The sequence below is a fragment of the Aptenodytes forsteri genome, unplaced genomic scaffold (assembly GCF_000699145.1).
Source record: "Aptenodytes forsteri isolate BGI_AS27 unplaced genomic scaffold, ASM69914v1 Scaffold61, whole genome shotgun sequence".
In the NCBI taxonomy this organism is placed as follows: Eukaryota; Metazoa; Chordata; class Aves; order Sphenisciformes; family Spheniscidae; genus Aptenodytes; species Aptenodytes forsteri.
In genome coordinates this window covers 6,889,355-6,899,469 of record NW_008794443.1, presented here as the reverse complement: position 1 = coordinate 6,899,469, position 10,115 = coordinate 6,889,355, and the positions used below count along the sequence as shown (strand labels likewise).

The 10,115-nt window shown below is 38.5% G+C and overlaps 1 protein-coding gene across 2 annotated transcripts in view; it reads right to left on the bottom strand.

Moving 5' to 3' along the window:
• The window catches only part of TFG (TRK-fused gene), a 23,147-nt gene that overhangs the window by 8,409 nt on the left and 4,623 nt on the right, over positions 1 to 10,115 (bottom strand). For both annotated transcript variants that reach the window (XM_019474772.1, XM_019474773.1), the window contains exons 3-5: positions 4,939 to 5,022; positions 3,879 to 4,025; positions 2,193 to 2,360 (exon numbers count right to left, since the gene is read on the bottom strand). In XM_019474772.1, the coding sequence (XP_019330317.1) occupies positions 2,193 to 2,360; positions 3,879 to 4,025; positions 4,939 to 5,022 (399 nt within the window). The remainder of the gene's footprint in view (positions 1 to 2,192; positions 2,361 to 3,878; positions 4,026 to 4,938; positions 5,023 to 10,115) is intronic.

The window sequence follows — 10,115 nt, the reverse complement described above, 5'->3', positions numbered from 1 at the left end:
CCCCTTTGAAAAATATTGGGGGGGGGGGGCATGTTTCCACCTGTCTCTAGGCCACTCAAATTTCATCCTTCCAAGGAACCTGACCTGTTCGTGGGATAAAACCCTGCGTGACAACATGGTTTTTCCACAGCTTCAGGTGTTAACCTTGCACACGTACACTGAAGACTTGCTACGTGTGGACAGAATATGCACTTACGTACCTATTCTTTCTCATCTGGAGCAAAGGTGCAAGGCTGCGTGAAACTGTTCAAATGCGCTAGTGTTTTACTGTGGCCCACATGGGCCCACGCAACAAAGTGTTTTACCAACAGTCATACAGCATGTGAACAGAAAACCTCCAAGGAATGTATTAAACTCACACTCCCAGACAGGATATGGCAGGCTTCAGTCTAAAAGCAATTGTCAGCTTCAATAATTCTGAAAATATTCCAGCTAGCACCCAAAGAAAGCATGGAAACAGAGAATTCAGGCTTTCTCTACATTAGCGAGAAGTTCAGAAATATGCATGTGAGTGGCTATAATATAATACAATTAAATGCAAAGTATTTTGTTAGAAACAAGGGAGCTTAAACCTGGAACTTTCCAGCTATTAGTTACATGAATGCTACCCACGAGACACTACTTTCAAATACATGCTTAAAGTTAAGTACAAGAATTAGAATTGCTGCAAATTCACTTTCAATTTTAAGAAAGTTATATTTACACAATATAAATATGCATCCAACAAGCCCTTAATTGTGTTTTCATGTTACCCTTATTAGGGGGAAAATGAATCAAATCTGCCTACTTCTGGTTTTGCCTTTATACACGTAACTGCAGGATTATAGCTTTAGAAATGGGATTTCTTATATCCTGCTTAAACGGTCCTCTGTTAAGTTCTCTGTACATTCAAAGCATGGTCAAGTCAGTTCACTCTGTCAGAAGAATTATGGAGACGCATAAACATTGAAGTATCACTGATGCTATGATCAAAGCATTAACTGACACCGAGGCTTTGTACCAAAAGACAAACCATCTCCTTCAAACATTAGCTCCAATTTTCTGCTAGTTGTACTTCACATTCTACTCTATCACTTCATTGTTCAGAGGTAGCCCATTGTAAGTTTTCAAGTACCATCAAACCTTTATCTGGTTTGTGAAATAACGATGCCGTGACAATACCCAAAACGTGCCATGGAAGAAGAGATCACTCAACAGGCCTGATCCACAGACCAGTACCCCAATCTGAAGACAACCACTCTGTCTGCGGGTACAGCCTTGGATCCTGCACAGTCGCAGTCACACAGTGCAGATCTATTCCTATCACTCCACACTTTTGTCAAGGCAGCCGTACTGTAAAAACGAGCTCCAGTTGCTATTAGTTTGCCCATCTGTATCATTACTTCACACATCACATAAAATTTACTTGCTCTAAAGTTGAGAATACACAGCAAATCCTGTTGGCTAACAGCAGTTTTATTTTCAGGTTTCAATGCTACATGAAACCTTGCCAGACCCACGCAGATTCTGTGCAAAATCACTTCTCTATATTCTGCACCACACTCGCTATTATGTCCTATGTTGCTTTTCCAGCTTCAGTTATCCCATCTTAAGTTGACTGCATTCAGTTTAGTATAATCAGGTTTTGTATGTTTAGCATTCTACTACTAGGTAGGGCCAACAGTCATGCAGATCTTCAAGAATAAATATAATTCAGACAAGTATGTTATTCCTTTCTGTTAACAGTAAAAAAGTTGACACTATTTACTTTTGAAATGAAACAGAGGAAAGGCAGGGTCGTACAAAACATTCTGACTGACCCAAACAGCAGAAGCACAAGCCAAGAACATGAACTGCAAGGTCAAAGCCTAAGGCAGAGCAGTGGATACTGTTTTTCTATCACTGGCAGATACCAATTAAGTTACTCTACACAATAGCTTTAAATAATTCAAATAAAAAATCTTAAGCCATTTTCTACTCCAAGCTAAAACACAATGCTAAAACCAACAGCAACATTTCAACATTTTGTATACAGAAGTTAGCAAACACAGTTACAACACCTTAATACACCAAGTTTTAGAATTCTGAAAAGAAATAGTGAACACAGAACATAGCTTAATACATCCAAAATGCAAATGCTTTGTTACAAATGAAGATTTGAGTCATCGATTATGAACAGGTTTTGCTTTCCTTTTCATAAGATGTATTCTTACCTGACACCTGATCATCTGTCAAGCCAAACGCTGACATGACGTTCTTGCTGATTTCATCCTGGTTCTTTAGCGGATCAAATGCAGACATGCTTGCTGCTATAACTTGAGTAGATGGCTTAACATTAGAGTCAGCAGCAGCAGGCTTTTCTTCCCTACCATCTACAGCATCTACAAAACAAAATGCCCAGTTATTAATTCTTGCGAACTGAAACACCATCATACATATATATTGTACTACAGCAACTTTAAAATTGCATAGTTGTGGGGGTTTTTTTAAATGTTTTAACTGTTGAAATGCTTATGTTAGGATAACAGTGATGAATCAGTGATGTATCTGAAACTGTGATGAATCACAAAGCTTAGGTTTCACTGTACAGTTACTTAAAGATACACTGACACCGTGGAGTATCAGTATCACGTATCACACTGTCTTAAATTCAAAGGTACAAAGCTCCTGCTTCAAACAACTTGTTCTGGTATGACTTGCCTACAGAGAATTCAAAATTAAGAAAACTTACAGAATAGGTTCCAGTTTATTACAGTGTTTTATCAACCGCAGTTTTTGTTTTGTTCTATCCCCTTCTCCCCAGATTCTTCCTAAGCTGACAGGTGAAGTTCATCTCTTTGCAATTATACAAGTAACACTGAATCACTCAGAAACCCCTTACCTAGTGGAGTGCTACATTTTCTCTTAAAAACAAACAAGTGCAGATAGGGTTTAGACTGGGTAGACTTTTGTTTACACTCTAAGATCATCACCCTAACCTCCTTCCAAATGGTTTACAACCAGAATCCACGGTATTCCACTGAAATTAGTAATTGCTTATATTGTAGGAACAGGAGCTGGGATTTTTTAAATAATACAACCAATAAAACTTCAAAATGTAAAATACAAAAGCAGCGTTTCCTAAAAGAAAGGCTGGAGCTCTCAGTTCGCCTCTTTACTCAGAACACTGTACTCCATGACTTTGTGTCATTATTTTCTGTGTCCAGCTCACCCAAAATCTGTAGTTAAGCGCACAAAGGTATAGTTTTTACAGTACAACAGCCCTAAGCTAGGAGATCAATGCCTCAAAACTGGGAGAAGACAACTTCCTTCCCTGTTTTGCCCTCCCCCGATAATCCTTTCCCACCCCTACCTGCACCCTTGTGCTGCTTACCCTGAGACAGCTCTAATGCTGGTCTGAGCTCAAAATGTGTGGATTCAATTTCCTAACCTGGCAAAAAAAGTGGATATAATTTTTGCTGAATTCACTTTTTACTGTTTTAGCGAATCAAACTTGCTTAGCAACATGACAAGATAAGCACCAGAGCTAGCCCAAAGTAAGCAGTGGGAGTGCTCAGCTGCGAGCAAGAACTCTTCAGCAACAACAAACTATTAATTCAGCTCAAAGCCCTCTCAAAATGTTGCGGTGACTCACAAGTGTTAGTTACAGCACTTTCATACATTACAACAATAACTCATACGTTGAAGTTCTATTCCTAAGTTAACTTAGTGCTTTACTCCAGATAATTTGAATAAAAATTCTGCCTCTGAAATAACTGAAGCATTAAAAACTAAGTTCTGGACCATCAAGCAACAATTACGAATGATCGCAACCAGTATTCAAGCCTCCATTTGTCACTTTGTTAAACAACACACAACTTGGCAAATCAAACCAAACAATACTTTGCCAGGCTGCCTACCACTTTCAGGCAGATTAGTGGAAAGCCCTGGTTCAGCTGGTGGTTCTAAGCAGTCCAGTAAACGATTGACTTTATTGCGAAGTTCTATCAGCTCTCGACGCAGATATTTCACCTGATTAGATTCTAGGGGTCTTGGTTGTCCATTCACTGCAAAACAGCAATTAGATAAATTTAAGACTGTAGTAACATTTTGACATCCAGTTTAAAATTGAAAAAAAAATATTCCCAACTTTTACTTGCTTGTAGCATCATCATCCTCTGTGGAGTTTAAAGTGACGAAGTTTAGTCAACACAGACTGAACTCATTCTAGAACTTACTGTTCCTTTAATATAATCTCAGTTCAGCATAATCCACACTACCAGAACTGCAGAGTAAAGTCTGCGGTAAGTTTCTGCATCATTTACTCATTTCCATGAATATACCCTGAGCAATACAAATATCATACTTGGTTGTGGAAAGCTGTCCCTTTAGAAAGCGCCTTTAGAACTAATGCAGCATACACAACACTGCTGCAATTCATGAATAAGGTCAGTGTCCAAGTTAAAGGCTGCCTGGGATTCCTTGGAACTCTGTGCTAATTTACCAATAGTAGCTTGAAAATAAAGAACTATTTTATACAAAGGCCAAAGGATAAATGTTAAAATCTATTAAACTTTAAGCAATTAATGTTAGTTTTTAGCAGTGTACTCGGAACACAGCAAGACAATCATCTTAAATTTCTCACGCACCTGTGAAAAAAACCCCATAAATGCTGGAATGGAAGGTAACATGGAAAATAACATTAAGAAAAAACCATTGACCACATATATATGTATGCCAAATACTTTAAGCAATCTTATAAAAAAAGAAGTAGTTTCAGTTTCCGTAAGTTCAAATGTCACATGAAACATCAAGAGAAAATAGATATCATGTACTAATCCAGTATTTTTAACTTACTGATTTCATTCTTCTGAGGTGACAAACTGAAAGTTTTTAGTACCTTCCAGTGAAGCCCACTGCCTGAATTTTAATAAACATTATTAAAAAAAAAAAAGAAGACAAACAATCTTCTATACTTACCAAACAATGTCAGCTTAAGTATCCTACTGCACTGAATTGCAAAGGAAAGATCTGAGCTATCAAAAATTGTTATAAGATCTCCATCTGAAAAGAACATGAAAAAGTTACATTAAAAGCAAAGCCTGTTAACTACTGAACTTCACACTAGGGCAGAAATGTTACTTCATTACTCAAAAATAACTGTCCCTATTTGATTCTGAAGTTAATAGGAAAAAGTTTATTATTTTAGTGCGAGAGTCAGCATGCAGGGAAATTATGCACAGAAGGTAAGACAGAAGCATGACTGGCTCCAAAAGGGAGCCTTCTGACATTAGCCCTTTTAAAGTTCCATATAGCTTATCATTCTTTTATGTTTACATACAGGATGAAACATGAGAGCTGAGTTCACAAAGTCCAACACCAGAAAGAATGATGCTGCCAGATATGGTTATATGCCTATTCCAAGTGGGTCCAAAACGGTGCTGTTCATGAACAGAAAGGAGAGTCAAGATAGATGGCACAAGCCAATCCCAACTCAATTTTTTAAAAAACAAACCACGCACACTAACAAGGGAAAATTTTGAGTGACTAGAACGCTTTCTCAGGTTATTCTCAGAACACTGAGGTGCAAGACTGATTTTCAACAAGGGAATGATAATAAAGTTCCTGTGTAAAAGTGCATAATAAAAATATCTATCAGCCTTAACACACAAATAGGAATGCAGACGTGAAGACGTCAAAGTAGTCAGAAGAAAACTTTTCTCTCAAACCAGGAATCTGACATGAAGTCTCAACCCTTAGCCATTTATTTTTGTGTGTCAGATTTCAGAGGAACTCCCATCCCAATGCATCCTAATGAATTTGCACATCGCCAGTCACAGAAACTATATTGGAACTGTATGGGATCCTTTATTCTTAAGATGCAAAGGGCTATGCGTAACGCACTGCACGCCTTTAATCCTATTAATACCCAAAAGAGATACCAAGTTCCCATTAAGTCTGGTCTCTCACAATTTTTAACCTGAGTCAAGACAATCGACATTAACATCTTGGCTTACTCAACAAGATCACAGATAAAACAAGACTACTCTCTTTGGCAGGATGGATTTTCTGCTGCTTTAACATATTCAACAGATTATTAATAGATTAAATGAACACGAATTAGGCAGCGCAAAGGAAAGAGTGGGAATGCGTTATCAGGAAAACGTGTGTACCGGCAGAGGGCAAGAGAAGGGATAGCAGCACCACTTCCCTCCAGAACAGCCTGATGACTGGGAACTGAGATGAGACACTATCTAGTGAAGCTTCACCTTCAGAAACAACAGTGTTAGACAAACGACACACAGCTTGGAACAAAGCTGACTCCAGGCTACCAATGCTCCTCCCTAACACACTGTTACAAGGAGGCTCTGTGGACAGACAAACATGTTTTTAATTACAGATTACTGCCTAAAAATACTGAGATATTCCTTATGCACTGGTGACAAAGTTCCAACTGTATAAAAGTTATGGTTAAAATTTTCAAAGAAATGGTCATAAAACACATGATGGCAACCTGAAAAAGATCAAAACTTGAAGAACTACGTATTTTAATTTTGTCATACCTGACTACAAGTAACACCTCTGCAATGGAAGGTCTTCTTAGTATAGTACCATTAGTAACACCTAACAATGCCTGGCAGTCTTCAAAGAAGTTGCTTTCTAACAAAATAAACAAGGAATCTTACAAATACTAACAAACTGATGACATAGAAAATAATTTTCAAGGTTTCCTGAAAGAAATATTGTCGTCTCCGAAGATTTTTTGGTATCCTATGTCCTGTTCGCACTTTCACAATCTCAAAAAACATTGGTTGATAGCAATATCAGTCATGGATTCAGAGTGGAGACTGGAAAGTCTCCAAGAATGGAGGCTCCAAAACCCCACTAGGCAACCTGCTCCAGTGACACACTGCCCTCCGGGCCAAAACTCATGCTCAGCCTCTCAAGCTGCAGTTTATGACTGCTGCCATCTGGTGCTACCGGAAGCAGTTTGGATTCAATGGTCTTTGCAACTCCCACTCAGTTAGCTGGAGGCTGCTATGAGCTCTGCCCTCAGCCTCCTCTTCAGCACACTAAACGAGCCCAGCTCCCTCAAGTGCTCCCTGTAGGCCACCCACCCTAGGCTCCTCGCCATGCTCACCGCATCCTGCTGGACCCCCTCCAGTTTCTCCAAGTCTTTTTAGCCTGGGGTGCAGGGGGCAAAACTGAGCACAGACTTCCTGGTGGGACCTCACCAGTGCCAGGAAGGGGAGGGTAATAGTGTCCCTGTTTGCCACCATGATCCATAACAAGACTTACACAATCAGACCCCAAACAAGTAACTTTATGAACGTTAAACAGTCCTTTCTCTTTGGCAGTAAAGTAGGGGGGGAGAGGGTGTCCCCTCCAACTCAAACACTTCCTCCAGCTTTTCAGTATCCTTTCCTAAATGCTGATACCAAAATCCACTGGTGTCTTAACACAAAGCCCTTCTATTCCATATTCTCCTGGTAACACAATAATTACTTCTCTTGCCAATGCACAACGTTAGCAGACCATCTTACGATGCTTTTTTGCCATACCTGTCAATACTCGGATTCACTGCCTGAACAAAGGTGCATGTTCTAAACAGTTTATCCTGCATAGCCAAATGAAAATGTGTATTAATACACACAGTTTACACGGATTAACGTCACCCAAAAGAATCCAGATCATTCCATCTTACTCTCCCTCACCTATTTTAACATTTATGTTGAAGGCATTAAGAATAATGTGAAGTTTCTATTTTAAATTGCTAGCAGAAAAAAAGGCTGAAAAGCACCAAGTACAGAATCTTGTTAGATCCATAAAGTCAGCTCTATGATTCTATTGACAGCCATCAAGCTATTACCCAAGTAGAGCATATGCTAGGATTCATAAGGTATATGTATATGTCAAGCCATACAAAAGTCTGGCAATTTAAGTATATTAGATTTATCAAACAAACTTTTCATTTTAAGGAATGTCAATGAAGCTTAATTCCCATTATGATACAGATAGGAATATACAATGTTAATTATTTTCTATTGAAAAGTAAAAGACTTTCCTTTATTTTCTCTACTAATCTTGTTATTTCAAGAACTTACCTTTCTCATTTTTACAAGGGACATAGCTTTCGCTCTCTACAATTTCCCATGTACCCTAAATATTCCCTGCTACTCCAATTATAATTGTTTTTATCTTTAGTATAAGCTAGTGACCCCCTTAACTTACCAATGGACTGGAAAGTATTTTAGCATTCATTCTGCAGCATCATGATGCATCCAATTTTTTTAGCATTCATTCTGCATCATCGTGATGCATTCCAATTTTTATGACATTAGAAATTAGAAATGTTTAAGACATTAGAAATCTGCCTCATTATCCTTGGCCCTGCCAGCTATGCTTCCTCATCTATGAGCTTTATCTACCCTTGTATTTTTTTTTCTATTCCATTTTGGAAAAAAAAAAAAAAAATCAAAAAAACACCACCAAAAATGTAGTTTTCCTTCATTTTGGTAAATTTACCAAAGGTAGGGACATTACTGACTAGCATACCACCTTGATTACATGCCGTATGAGTTAATAACTCATTGGCTCTGACACAGACATCAACTCCTACTGTAAGGTAATGAAGAACAAGAACGAAAAGGCCAATCTCACATTAGGCACTCTAGTTTTAAATTCAAGCCTAACTTAAAAAAAAAAGTAAAGTTTCTATTATTGGCTCCATAAGGGCTTTAGAATATGTAACTCAGTACCATGGTGTGCTTAAGATGCAATTCTACTCTTTAATTCATATAAATTCACTGCTGGCAGTCCTCATCGGTTTGTTTGGTTTTTATTTTGTTGGGGTTTTTTTTTCAGACATTGGGTTTTACTAAATATTCAAGAACCTTAAGCAGGACATAAAAATGATTTCAAACCTAGCAGAGCAATTTCCTTAGTTCAGAAGTTTGAAAGATGCCCACCTTGAATATAAAACCTAACTCCACAAGGCAGTAATCAAACTGAAACTTCTTTTCCCTGGTAATTAATAAAAGCATCACATAACCTAAATATAAGTTAGGAATATGCTTCTGACCATCTTAGTCCACAAATCCAGAGACAGAAGGATTGGGATTTAAAGCTTCCTAGCCTCTCCAATTAAGCATACAGGTTTGAAAAAAACAAAATGTGTTAAATTCAAGGTTCCTGACAGTTTGATGAAGATACAAAGCCACAGTATTTTGCAGAAATTTTAAGTAGAAAATCCCATATCCAGGCCTGAAGATCACTAGCTTCACGTGTTACAGCAACAAGAAACATAGCCAGGAGGGGCAGATGAAGCATTCTTCTGAACACTCAAAGAGTGTGCACACGAATTCTGAGAAGACCCAGATCGAGGTTGTAGAAGTAGTGGAAATCCTTAGACCACCTTAAGATATCTCCTCATAACAGATGAAGACAAGCAGTCCTCCAGGTTTGGAGGGATAAATAACAAAATGGAAATAGCTAGAATGTATATATTCCAATGCTTCTAACGACTGAAATAGATTTAAAGAAGAATCTTAGCTTAGTGGAAACAAAGTCAAAAATACCACGGTCCTCATATGACAATCAAACTGAAGCCTAGTTCTGTTAACTTTTTCCTTAATCACTTGCAACGTCCTCTGATATTAACAACGTTTAAAAGTTCTTAGTAGTGATGATCAGCTTGGATAACATATACTGAAATTTCACGTCACAGTGGAGAAGTAGTACATTCTGAGACAAAGAAAGCTAAAACTGAAAGTAGAAGGTCTCTAGGCTGTGAAAGACAACCAAAGAATGAAACCATAATTACAGTCTCCATCATACACCATTATCTTCTTCAAAAGAAGATTAATCTTCTCTTCCTGGAAGCTATGCTAAGGCACATGGAGAACACAGAGGTGATTCGAGACAGCCAGCATGGCTTCACTAAGGGCAAGTCCTGCCTGACTAACCTAGTGGCCTTCTATGATGGAGCGACTACATCAGTGGACACGGGAAGGGCTACAGATGTCCTCTATCTGGACCTCTGACATGGTCCCCCACAACACCTTTCTCTCTAAACTGGAGGGGTATGGACTTGATGGGTGGACTGTCCCGTGGGGGAGGAATTGGTTAGATGGTCACATCCAGAGGGTAGTGGTCAA